The sequence below is a fragment of the Lissotriton vulgaris genome, chromosome 8 (assembly GCF_964263255.1).
Source record: "Lissotriton vulgaris chromosome 8, aLisVul1.2, whole genome shotgun sequence".
Classification (NCBI taxonomy): domain Eukaryota; kingdom Metazoa; phylum Chordata; class Amphibia; order Caudata; family Salamandridae; genus Lissotriton; species Lissotriton vulgaris.
Window position 1 is genome coordinate 1,127,507,362 of NC_141696.1, and position 13,926 is coordinate 1,127,521,287.

General features: G+C 39.2%; 1 protein-coding gene and 1 pseudogene across 2 annotated transcripts in view; both read left to right on the plus strand.

Annotated features, from left to right (window-relative positions):
- CAB39L (calcium binding protein 39 like) overlaps positions 1-13,926 on the plus strand; it is a 902,920-nt gene that overhangs the window by 574,646 nt on the left and 314,348 nt on the right. For both annotated transcript variants that reach the window (XM_086934975.1, XM_086934976.1), the window contains one exon: positions 12,123-12,241. In XM_086934975.1, the coding sequence (XP_086791101.1) occupies positions 12,123-12,241 (119 nt within the window). The remainder of the gene's footprint in view (positions 1-12,122; positions 12,242-13,926) is intronic.
- On the plus strand, positions 4,365-5,482 carry LOC147698371 (translocating chain-associated membrane protein 1-like 1 pseudogene; annotated as a pseudogene).

Below are 13,926 nucleotides of genomic sequence, written 5' to 3' on the forward strand. Positions count from 1 at the left end.
GTCAGCTCAAGCCCAGGAAATTTGGAATTGGCTCTTACAGCACAAAATCGCTCTGCAGGTAGAACATGTTCCTGGAGTGCACAACACAAACGCAGATTGCCTAAGCAGATCACCATCCATCTGCCACGAATGGGAATTGATTCACGAGCAATTCCTACGAATATTCAGTCTATGGGGAAAACCGAAGTTAGACTTGTTTGCAAATCAACACAACAAAACATGCAAACATTTTGCAAGCAGATTTCCACAAGCAGGATCGCTGGAAAATGCTCTACACCTTCGCTGGACAGGGATATCTGCTTATGTGTTTCCCTCATTCCCTCTAATTCCGAGGATTTTAAGGAAAATGAGTTTGAAACCATGCTACATAATTTTGATAGCCCTAGCTTGGCCGAGACAGTTCTGGTACACAGAACTTCTTCAATTGTCAGTGGAACCCAGAGTGCAATTTCCAGTAATTCAGGATCTAATTTCCATGAGAAAAGGACAGGTTCTTCACCCGCAATTGAGCTCTTTAAAATTGTCATCTTGGACCCTTTTGAGCATGAATTTCAATCGTTCGATATTCCTCAAGAATGACAGGAGATACTAGCCAGTTCTCGAGCAATTTTGACCAACAAAGTCCTTACAGCAAAATGGAAGAGATTGTGCAATTGGTGTTTAACACAAGCTTTACACCCTTTTAATTCTTCACCAGAGCAAATACTTCTGTATCTACTACACCTAGTCAAGGCCGGTCTTTCTCATGCATCAATAAAAGTACATCTGGTGGCTATCTCCAGGTACCGCAGAACACTGGATTGTTCATCACTTTGGTCTCAAAGACTGATTAAAGAATTCCTAAAAGGTCTGTTCAGACTGTACCCACCAGTTAAACATCCACCGCTTCCTTGGCAGCTCAATACAGTTTTGTCTCAATTCATGAGAGCTCCATTCGAACCGATTCACAAAGCTGAATTGCAGCTCATCTCATTGAAAGTAGCTTTACTTCTGCCAGGAGAGTCAGTGAGATCCAGGCCTTTTCGGTTGCGGAACCATTCCTACAATTCAGACGATATAAAGTAATTCTCAGGACAAACCCAAAGTTTATTCCCAACATTCCTACGGCTTTTCATCTCAATGAACCAATTGTGTTGCCCACATATTTCAAAGACCCATCTACTGCAGCAAAAAAATCTCTGCACACGTTGGACATTAGGAGTTGTCTCAAATTCTACATTGACAAAACAAAATCTTTTCGTAAAACAAACCAACTACTTGTAGCTTATGCTGGGCCCAGGAAAGGTTTGGCCCTGTCAAGGTCTTCCATTTCTAGATTGATTGCATCTGCCATCGTTTAATGTCATGAAAAAGCAAGAAAACCTTTGTGCGCGCAAGTGCGCACTCATCCCACTCGGAAGATGGCAGCTTCAACAGCGTTGCTGGCAGTGGTCTCCCTCCCGGACATTTGTAGAGCAGCAACATGGACAAATGTGCACACATTACCAGGCATTATTGTCTGGACACGGAGTGGAAAGCAGATTCAGCAGTCAGTCAAGCAGCCCTGCAGCACCTGTTTCACTAAGGTATTTGTCTTTTGATATATATATATATATGTATATATATGTATTTTCTTAGCTGTAAAGCACTGTTTTTGATAGCTCTTAATGAGTGTTTTTTTACAGCAATTTCAAAATGTACAGGATGGCGTTTAAAAAAATAAACCCCTAGAGACAAAGGGGTCTATCCTAGAAACGCTCCATGGGATAAGGACTGCTTTCTATTCTGATACAAGCATGTACATCTATGAAAGATTCAATACCGGAGAAAAAACTAGTTACTTACCTGTACACTATGGTTCTCCAGTATTATCTTTCATAGATTCACATGCGGCCCGCCGCCTCCCCGTTTCCTCTTAGGTAGACAACCTTTATCTCTGGTTTCATCCGTAGCTCACTCTTGGGCTGTTGGAAATCTGAGGTGTGGTGGCTCTGCTGGGGATGGTGTATCTTAGGGCTGGCAGCTGATTGGCTGTGGTTTGGGCCACATAATGAGGGTTAGTGGTTACCCAATGATATACTTTTCTATGGTTTCTAGGCAGTTTTTTCTTTTACTGCTATGGTTATTCTTTTACCGTGAGACTCTCACCATGATGACGGGGAAGATACAAGCATGTGAATCTATGAGAGATGATACTGGAGAACCATAGTGTACAGGTAAGTAACTAGTTTTTTACCTAGAATTAGTACTATAATCAAATGTTATCACTTTAGGAAAAGCGCTCAAATAGAAGGGAGACCGCTGTAGAATTTGTGTCTGCGTTAAGGGAGTTACGGGCCACATACAAGTTTGGAGCAATCAATGATGTAAGCATTAGGCATCAATTTGTATGGAATTGTAACATTGAGAACATTTGTGAGAAACTCTGGTTGAAAAATGATCCTCCAATGTGTGAGCTAATAATTTTAGCAAAGCAAATTGCACGTATGATGCAGTGTGTAGAAGAAATTAAGAAGGGCACAAAAGGTAAAGAGAATATACAGCGGGTGGAAGAAAAAAACATTGAGGTACAAGTAGTGAAAAGCAAAACAATGTTGAAAAAACAGAAAAATGAATCTAGTTTCAGCTGTCATTGTTACTGGTTTGGGTTTGTGGGTCACATGGCAAATAGTAAAGATTGGCATGCGACAAAAGCAGTCTTCAATAAATATGGGGAACAGGGTTGCTTCATGGTGTGTTGCAGGAGTGGAAGAGCTGTAAAGAAAGCAGAAAAGTGAAGTGTAACAGGCGTATGTGATGAGATTGTTCTACAAATGTCTGACTGTGGTTTTAGTAATACTAAAGATGTGGTGAAAATTGATGATGTAGAAGTAGAAGTTATGTTTGATTTGTGTTCTAAGTTAATCATTATCTCTGATGAGGTATTTCAAAAATTGTTCTTTTAAGGAAGTTACAGAACAGACATATGCGTGGGATTGTACTGAGGACAATCAATAAAGATAAAAGGTTACTTCATGGGTAAAGTTGAGTACAAGAGTAGATACAGTCTGCAAAATATATGGGTTGATAAAAGAGGAAATCATTCTGAGGTGACCTGTGCAAAAAGATTTCAGTGTCTATCTCAACACGAACAACAATCCACATATTTTGGTATAGACTACCACTAGCTCTGGGATAAAAAAAAGTCACCTTTGAGAGAGAGTTCCCTGAAAAATGTAATGACAAGTTGAGTTGCCTCAAAACATATGTACACCAAATTAAGTTGAAAGTAAAGGCAATTCCAGTATCAACCAAGGTAAGAAGACTGCCTAAGTGTATTTGATGCTGTGAGGAGAGAATTAGAAAATCTGTGCAATTTGGGGGTCATTGCACCTGTGTTGGTAGTGGAATTGCTGGTACATGTAGTGGTAGCAAAGAAGTCTGATGGCAAGATTTGTTAGTGCATTGATATTAGAGCCCTTAACAAAGAGATAATTACAGCAGTAGTGGGAGCTAGGTTTGTTCCATTCTGGACTTAACATCAGCTAACTATCGGTGAGTCTGCACACTGATTCACAAATTCTGACAGCTTTAGTTACACCCAAGGGGTTATACAAATTTAAACGAATGCCATTTGATCTTCTTTCAGCGGTATCAGTGTTTCAGAGAGCTATGTCTTCAATTCTCAAAGGTATCTCTGTGGTATTCTTTTACCAAGAAAATGTGTTGATATTTGGTGAATCGGAAGCATAACATGATGATAGGCTGAGCCAGGTATTAAATACATTCAAAGAATAAGTTCTAACAGTAAAAAAAGGAAAATACAGGCTAAAATGTACAGAAATAAATGATCTGGGTCATAAGATTTATTTCCACAGGATACAATTTACAGCTAAGCTGATCGACACTATCCTGAACACGGTAGCCCCAAAAAAGCAAGGGTGAACTGTGATTGTTCTTAGGAATGATTGAATTTTACAGCAAATTCATAAGTAATTTTGCAATTTGCACATTTCATAGAAGTTTACTAAAGAGTAAGGTGAATTCCAACTGTAAAGAGGATTGTGAGTTAGTTTGAAGACATGAAGAATTGTTTAGCTGCTGCTCTGAAACTGAAAGTGTTCACCACGGAGAAGAAAGTGATTGAAGAAACTGGTATCTATTCAAAGGTGTTAGGAGCTGTGGTCTGTACTTTTCCCTCCTGGCTTGATTGGCAGCTCTAGCTTCCCCCGTTCCTGGTGGTGGCTGGGAGAGGAACGGCTTGGCAGGAACTAGAGCGTTACTGCTAGTGCAGACGTGTGTTAGTTGCCGCTGCAGTAGGGTGGGAGGAGGAGGGAAAAGAAAGGAGTTGAAGTACACAGCAGCAGAGGAGCCGCTGCTGCTGCCAGGCCTCTATTGGCAACATCATGGCCAGCCGTAAGAAGATCAAAAAGAACCCTCCTGTGCTCAGCCATGAGCTTGTTACACAGAACCACGCAGACATTATATCGTGCCTAGCTATGGTCTTTCTGCTAGGGCTCATGTTCGAGATTTCAGATAAAGCAGCTGACCTTTTTGTTACTCTTCAGTACAATGTTACCATTCCAATCACAGAGTTGGGTGAATCCATTAATCTCTATCATTATGGTATCAAAGATGTGGCCACAGTTTTTTTCTATATGCTGGTCGCTATAATCATGCATGCAAATTATCCAAGCATATGTGCTAGATAAAATTAACCATCATACACACTTTTCGAAAACAAAATACAGCAAGTTCAATGAATCTGGTCAACTCAGTGCCTTCTATCTTTTCTCCTGTGCTTGGGGAACCAGCATTATAGTATCGGAAAACTATGCATCAGATCTAACTGCTTTGTGTAAAGACCATCCTCATGTTCATAATCCATCCCTTTCAGATAAAGGTTTTCTACATATCACAGCTTGCATATTGGTGTAATGCTTTTCCAGAACTCTATTTCCAAAAAACCAAGAAGGAAGATATTCTTTGCGCAGCTCGTCTACATTGGCCTTTACCTTTTTCACATTGCAGTGGCTTATCTACTAAAATTCTAGTAGAACTGGTGTTTCATTATTTTGTGGAGGTCCTTTTTCACAAAAGTCTCTTTTACTTCAGCAAAGAGAAATATCAGAAAGTATTTGCCTTGTGGGCTCTTTTTTTTTTTTTTTTTTTTTTGGGACGACTGCTTACTTTGATTTTCTCAGTTCTTACTGTGGGCTTTGGCCTTGCCAGAGCAACTAATCAGGTTGTGCATCTCAGCCTTGGAAACTTCAATGTGTTGGCCATCAGAATGAGTGTATTGGCATCAACAAGCATAACCCAAGCATTCATGATGTGGAAATTCATCAATTTCTGGTTACGACGGTGGAGGACACACACTTCTCCGCAGGCACAATATATGAAGAAAAAGCCCGTCACATGGAAAAGCAAGCCCTTCAGGAAAGAAAAAGAAAATGGAGTAAATCTAGCAGCGACCTTCAATTGAGCCGACTCGCCTCTTAGCAAGAAAGAGAAATCCTCCTGAAATAAACAGCATTTACCTAACCTTATATTTCAAAAGAGATTTGCGTTTTTCTGTATCAAATGTAAGGTCCCATCCTCCATTCTTACTTTTACAACAGAAGTATAATTCACTTTTTTTCGAGTCTGGTCAGTTGTATAATTTGAGCTTTTGGATGTATATAGCAATGAGGTGCATCTCACTGAGACCAAATGGTCATGGAAACAAACTTTCTAAACATTTTACAGCCAGAGTACTGGTTAGTTCGTTTGTAATGCCAGTGTAGAAAAATCATCCCAGACTACGTTTTTAAACAATATATATACTGTCTTTGTTTTTGAGTCACATCGTTTGTTTAGAAATGTCCTTTGCATAGATAACTGCCATAAACAAGCTGCCCTAGCGACATGTCCTCTTGAAACCATAAGCGTTGTACATTGTCAGATAAACAAGAACATATCAAATCTTCTTTCATCTTAAATATCAGTTTTAGATTCAGGGGTGTAGCTTTGTGTAGAGGTTAGAGCATAGCCATTGTAAGCATTTGACCACTAAATACCGGTTAATTACATTGGTGAATACTTGCTTTTTATTGCCAATATTTGTCCAAACCATATACACAAAATCAGACAAGTTTACATTTTGGCAGGATGTTAGTGTCAAAAAAAGAACAGGGTGTCCTTGTACAAAATTACAGGTTGCCTGTAAAGAGGCAAATAACTCCTTGATGTATGCCTTAAATGTAAGAAAACTGGAAAACCAAGAATGAACTATGTCTCCTCGACAAAATAGCCTGATTAAGCAAATCGATGAGTTTGTACATACAGCTACTATTTTCAGTGTGCAAAATGTTAAAATATAATATATATATATAAAGCTTCAGAAGTGCAACATCTTGCGGCAAAGTATATTCCTATATAATGTGCATTTTGGAGAGGGACAGCAGCTTTGGAATGGCATGTAAAGGATTTGCTATGGCACCCAATTAATGCGTTCTAGTATTTAATGTGATTCAGATCTTTTAGGTGGAAAGTAGACGTTTGCTCTAGAGCACGTTTTGAAAGGTTCAGGGTGTACTGATTGGATTTCACGGTGATTAGTCATCACTTAATTTTAAAAAAATCCTCTTGTTACTTCCAAGACTCTAAACGCTGTACTCTACTAATAGTCCACCATGATTGGTACCCAAGAATATTTCTGGCAATTTATCTTTTAAGTGTATTGGTACAATAATAATTTCCTCACCGGATATATTAATTATGTGGGTTATGTGTTAGACTATTCTGAGCATCAGCAAAGATTCTTCAGAGCAAACTTGTTGCCCATATTGCTGTTAACGTCATGGAAACATCTTGGAGAACATTCTTTGCCCACACGTATTATTATGTCTTAACAGTTGCATTCAGTGTTAGCACACATTTAAATCAGCAGTACTGGACATGAAGAGAATTAGCCTTTGAGGAAATAATTGTGATTATTGTTGTATCTTCAATTAAACTACTGCTTTATGTCCATCTTTAATTGTGAAACATGAAATGGGATTCTCTATATCAGCATATATATTTTTGGATAAAAATAATTTATATTTATATATTTACTAATAAAAGCTTGAAAAGCTTTTTTTATAGATAAATATTGCTATACTATGCTGTAATCATGCAAAAAGTGTATCCCTTTGAAAAGCAGTGAGTATTTTATGTAGATTGCATTTCTTTTAAACTTTTGGGACCATTTTAAATATGTAAATGTACTAGAACATTAAGCATTTTGTTCTTCATAGAGTATGTTAGGAGTTTAATGTATTCATTACTTCTGAGTTATTTTTTGTGTCCCTTGCCCTTGTTTGAAAATGAAACTTTTCATTTTACTTTCTTCAGTCCCCAAAATGTCTTCTACCAATGCTCACACCTTAACACTTACTGTTCTGTAATTAAATATAATTGCAAAAAAGATTTCCTCCAACAATTCGATCTCCAGATTCACAAAAACTCAAACATGGTACGTGAAACGTGATTGACAACTGTGGATACATAGAACAGAACATATATGAGAATGATAAAGGAGAGGGTAGAATGGTGTTCACCTCTAAGGCCTTGAGACAGGCAGAAATAAACTATACTTCAATTGAGAAAGAGGCATTGGCTGTATACTTGACACTTAACAAATGTAAAAGTTTCATTTGGGGAACTGTTTTCAAGGTAAGAATTGATCACAAATCTCTCAGGCAGATGTTTCCAAAGAAAGGTCTAGAAGCCATCTGACGTTCGATTAGAAGATGGGTTGTAAATCTCCCGGAATTTCCATTTGGTTTTGAGTATGACCTGGGGGTGAGGAATTATGCAGCTGACTGCCTTTCAAGATTAGTCAATGACACAGGTGGGTAAACTGAAACTAGTGAAGACATCAGAGAGGATTTTGACTTCCCTTTTAAAAGCGTGTTTGCAGTTACTAATGGAGATATTGAAGAAAGAGACTGGATACAGGAGTTAAAAGCTTTGACGGAAACTAATTGACCTAGCCCATGAGGATCACTTTTGAATTACAAAAACAAAATTATGGATCAGGGTGGATTTTTGGTGGCCCGAGGCGGACGTAATGGGAGAAAGTGTGGTCAGGGATTGTGTACACTGCTTTACCAGTGGGAAGGCGTTGAAGTAATGTACCCCTTACATGTATTGTCAATCTCTGTCCACATGACCTTGGATGGATGTGGCTATGAACATTTATTTATACCATTTGTAGAGCGCACTAATACCAACTGGTTCCCTTATCTGGAGAAAGAAGTTCACCATATTTTTTTGTGTTGGTTGACTTGTTTTCAAGATGGCCAGAAATTAATCTAGTCTCAGACAGCAGCTCTAGTTTGGTTATTAGATTTCTGGTTGAGGTTTTTATACAAGAAGGTCTCCCTAATACCCTGTTGACAGACAATGTGGTGCAAATTTGCTCAAAGAAAATGAGAGTTCCTGGAATGTAATGGTATTACTCATAAACGTTGTGCTCTTTATCACCCAGAAACATATGGGATGGTAGAAAGATTCAATTGGCTAAGACTAATGGCTAATGATGGAAGGAAGAGGTAATGAGTCGACTAGAAAACTACTGCCCATCAATCTACCAGTATGATACCATTTGAACTACTAAGAGGCAGGAATCCAAATTCCAGATTAGTGCCGGGGACGATGAAATGGGTAAAGGTTGAGTGAAAATTGATGTTAATCAAAGATGGAGACTCAAGGAATTAGAATCACAAACTGCCCACAAAGAACAACATGATTTAACCCGTAATACCAGGGTGATAGACTTTAAATTGGGTGACTGGGTTAGAGTAAAAGCTCCCACTGTTAACAAGATATGGTCTAAATATACTAAGTCTATGAAAATTATAAAGTGGTTTCTGAATGCTGGCAACACATGATGGTAGGATTTAGAATGTGGGGAGAATGGTAAAACATTGATGACCACAACAAGGTAAAGATCAGCTTGGAAGAAATTAAATTATCCCAGGCATGGAGAAAGGTGACCCTCTAACTAACAGTAATGATGAGATGTTCAGTACCATCAGGGGCAAAGGTCGTGTTAGATCAAGTGTTAGGGTAACCTGTCTTCCTAGTTTCCTAAACGATTATGGAATCAATTGAGAGTGACACATTTATAGAACTACCTGCAACAGTATTTTGGTGTTATTGAACCTAGTACTTGTCACATTTATGTTTTTATTTAAGAAATCATCCTTAATGGTTCAATGGAAAAGAAAGTGCATATATGTAAAGTACATGTTCTTTGAGTTGATATGGATAGTCATTCTATAAGTATTTGATTTCTTTTTAAAACTGTACTTTCTCTAGTGTCGTAACTACTAGTCTAGTTCAAGCAGTATGTATGTTTACCTTAATGGTTTGCATATTGTCACGTACTGTTTTTTTTTTTTTTACATCTTATGAAAAGGGAAGAAGTGTGGCAACTCTGACAGCTGTCACTGGCTAGTGAGCCAAGACTTGGAACCCTGGCTTCCGCAGGTTCTAGAATGGAGTCATGTAATTATTGGACACTACCAGAGCTGTGGCTGAGGTGTTAGGATTAAATTTCCTTTGATCAGTTCAACCTACTGTTGTCTTTTCCTGAGAAGGTATTACGATTTGACAGGGAGGTTAACCCGCAACCAGTGTTTCATCGGGACCATGCGGTGACGTTATTGTGTTTGGCTAGTTTTACCACCTGATTTTCTTGCAGGATTTTGAATGTATCTTACATGCCAAACTCATCAGGTCTCTAGAGTGTATCTAGAAATATGAGAGTAAATATCTGCCTCTGCAAGTTGCTGTTGTGTTTTTTCATTATTATTTCTTCAAGTTTAGTTTGTGAATGTCATACTCTGATAGCTTTGTTGATCGTTGGAGGCTGTGGAAGAAGTGGTATAGAGGAAAAATCTGCCATAACCTCCCACATATTATGATGTACTCCATAGCAACACTGAATGTAATCTTTCATATGGATCATACTACAACATAATCTAACACCATTGGTCAACTACCTGCTGATCAAAAGACTGTCTTCTGGACTGCAACCCATTTCACCCAAGAGCCTTACTTTTCATCTTGAGCACTAGATATCCTGAGGAACCATCAGTGTGAAGAACACACAATGCAAATGAAAGACTGAAACCAATGCAGCCAGCAAACCAACACTGTTGAAGCATTCTACCCATCCTTCCATTTACAGGAGTGCACATCTAGGAGGGTCATGGTGCGTGGCATATTGCACACCAGAATGGCACTTCAGAATTCAATGTGAGCATCACCATGAGCTTTCCTTCACAAATCGCAAGTTCTGCACATATCTGTAGCAGTGGGTCATAATCTATTGGAAACACACACAAAATACACCTCAAACTACTCAACACAGACCCTGGATGAATTAATTACAAATGCCCCTGCTTGTGTGACCCACCACTAACCAGACTGTCAATCAGATACTTTTAGGTAGTGCAAGATATTTGCAGTGCCGTCCATAAAAAGATAGAATACTAGAAAGCTAAAGCAATGTATTCAGGTGCAGTGGTGTCAAGGACACCTGCTGGAATCCCTCTGTGAAATACATGCATCTCCAGGAAATAAATACCTCGTTTCCTTAGTGATTATAGTAGGTTGCAGATAGCACAACACATGAGGACCTGATTCACCATACAGGTCACAGCAAGAATGGACATCTGCGACAGAGTAAACTTCTACTAATGACATTAGATCCACAAGCTGCATCCACAAGGGGACTGTATCTATGAAAGGTTGGAGAGTAAGACAAATGGCAAGAGGCCTGACTTCACAAAAGACAAGAGTGTCAAACATCAATGAGTTTTAAACATTGTTGTTAGGACTGCTGTTTCGGCATTTCCCTCAATTAGAAATCCTTCCCTCCATCTCAATGTAAATCCAGTTGCTTTGTAAAGCACCTGTTCACTACCTGTTCAAGGTGCGCCATACCAAGGGGTACATAAAGAATCCTTTTCCATGCACCGAGACAGAGCCCTGTGTAGCTGCTCTAGCTTTCCAGCCAATGCCAGAGAGCCCTATGAGACATTACATGCATTCTTTGTTGTGCACAGGGACATTTCAGCTCAAGATCAAATACTAAGAAATTAGACAACCTGTCTAGAGTTACGTGGTACAAAGACTCTGGTAATGTCCACCCGACCTTCAGCACAGATATCCAGCATTATAATGCAGTGCGATGCAGTTGAGGCTTTCATACTTTCCAGGCAGCAGATTGCCAGAATCACTTTGGAACAACAGGGTAAGCATTTGCTAAAGTTATACACATCTAATTTTGCGTCTTTATGAGGGGTTTGAATTGGAGGTTAGGGATGAATGGAGCAGAGGTTTAATAGGCCAAGCAAACATATTTTGAAACAATCAAAATAAGAAAACTTATATAGTGGTTCACCAACAAACAATAGGAGTATACAAATCCAATCAAAATATTGACTGTTCCATATCTTCTTTCATTTATTTTCAAGACGGTCACATGGTTTTGTAAATCCAAACGTTACAACTAAAGACAAAACCAACACGTTTCATTTACCACTGTAAACTTGTTCAGGGCATTCATATTAAGCATAACCAATATGCCATGAAACGATTATCGTCAATGTGTTATTCCCCTATACGTAGGTTTTCCATATGTATAAGGGGGTCCCAGTTTTATTTCAAACACCGATCCTTTATATTTCAGGCAAGGCCACCCCAGTAGAAAGCACCTCACTCCCCCTTTTCGTATATTTGTGTGGTACTGATTGCGGATTGTGCGGTGACTATGGTACAGATTGAGGTTTAACAGTAGACTATGACAACCATGTTATTTGAGGAGCACTATAATGTTTTACATAATATTCGTAGATACTAAACGTTTAACAATAGAGGTTTGAATGAAAGTGTTAAAAAGTGAAGCATGTCACTTAAAATGTTATAGTTTGGAAAGGTGAAATACATTCTATACCTTTTTTCTCTAGAAAGATGAATTCCTCTTCTACCCATAATTTGTAGTGTTAAATATTATACACATTAATTGTCTGAATTATGAGATATTGCTATTCTAATCAAAATGTTTCTTCGCATGCAGTTGCAATGTTTTACCTAATTCTGAATTTGAATTGTTTTTTGTTAAACAGGGTAAGAAAGATGTGTCTCAGGTATTTAACAACATCTTAAGAAGACAAATTGGCACTCGATATCCTACAGTAGAATACATTACTTGCCATCAGCATATTCTCTTTATACTTCAAAACGGGTAAGATCCTCCTTTCATGTGAGCAGTCTGACAAAGTGAATTTATTGGAATACTCTCAATGTCTTTACAGAAGACTTCATAGTTTTTAAATCACTTGAAAAGTCTGGAAATTCACCCCCACCATGTGATTGGCTTTTCGAAACTTTTACCACGTTTTTAATGTTTCACTATGTTTCCAGATATACATCAATACATCTTATCAACGCCACAATAAAAGATCTCTGAGTCACTCACCACATGTAGTCTTAACAATTAATAATACTTAAACATCTCCAACATGTACATATCCTCTCTACCAATTATTCCTGTCTATCCAGTCCCCTGGTTGGTTTCCCCATGTATCACTATTATATGCCCAACTATATTTGAATGAATGAATGAGGATCTTATAGTGCGCAGACTTAACCCAGAGGGCATCAAGGCGCAGACAACAGACAAACATAAGGTCTCAGCAAAGAAGGTAGCACAGAAAAGAGCCAGGTCTTTAAAAGTTTACGGAAAATCCCCAGTGAGGGCTGATTGGAAAGTTCAAGGGGAGAGAGTTCCACAGTTGAGGGGCCAGGATGGAAAATGCTCTTCCTCCCCACTTTGCCTTTTTAAATCTGGGCACAGAAAGAAGATTCTTAGAGGCCGATCGAAGGGTTCTGCTGGGAGTGTAAGGGCTAACCAGGGACCTAATACCTTCAGAAGTTGATCCAAAAACTGCCCTATGAGCCAGGCAGATAAGCTTGAAAGAAATCCTGGCCTGGATCGGTAGCCATTGGAGATCTTTCCTCGCCTTGGTTGCAGATGCAAGCCTAGGGAGGTTCAGGACCATCCTGGGTGCGACATTCTGCACCATCTGGAGGTGATGTAGAGACTTCTTATTAATGCCACCGTAGAGCGTATTACAATAGTCGAGCCTGGAGGAAACCAGGACCACTGTTGACTGTTTGCGATCTTCGGTCGACAGATATGGGGCAATCTTTTTAAGCATCAGGATGATGGCACAGCAGGTGGACACTGTTCTGTTGACCTGAGGGTCAAAGGAGAGGGACTGATCTATTAGTACGCCCAAATTCCTGGCTGAATGGGTGGGGTGGGGGCAATCCCCCAAAGAGGGAGGCCACCAATCCCCCGACCAAATGTCTTGGTTTCCTCCTTTCAGTGCTGTTTTTTTTGTGTGTCCCGAGGATCTGTCTATGTTCTAATCATTGACATCCTCTACTCTAACTCTTCCTCCACATTTTAATGTGTTCTAGTGGCTCTAATATGAACCTCCCCTGCTAATGGACACCCTGTTAGGTCTTTTTCCTAGGCTTCTCTTCTCGGGTCCTGAGGATGGAGCCAGTGTATACCAATGTGGCACTTGAACCAAAGTGCTTCCTAGGCTGCAAACTTGTGTCCCATTCTGCTATCATTGGGCATTTTGACTGTTCCTAGTAAATACAGCGAAAATGTTAACGGTCAGATGTTTTCTGTTATAGGATACAGCCTATCGTGGACATCCCCCCACAGTACTCAACTATGGTCTTGTTCATCTACATTATGCAAATAAAAATAAAAAGTGCACCCACTTTTCCATATCTAACGCAGTTGGTATATTTTACAGTAAATCCTGCTTAACGTCAGTAGGTTTATATAAGACTTTGATTAAGTTTGATCTCTTTTGGCTGTATATCTAATCACCTTGCTCCTTCACCTTC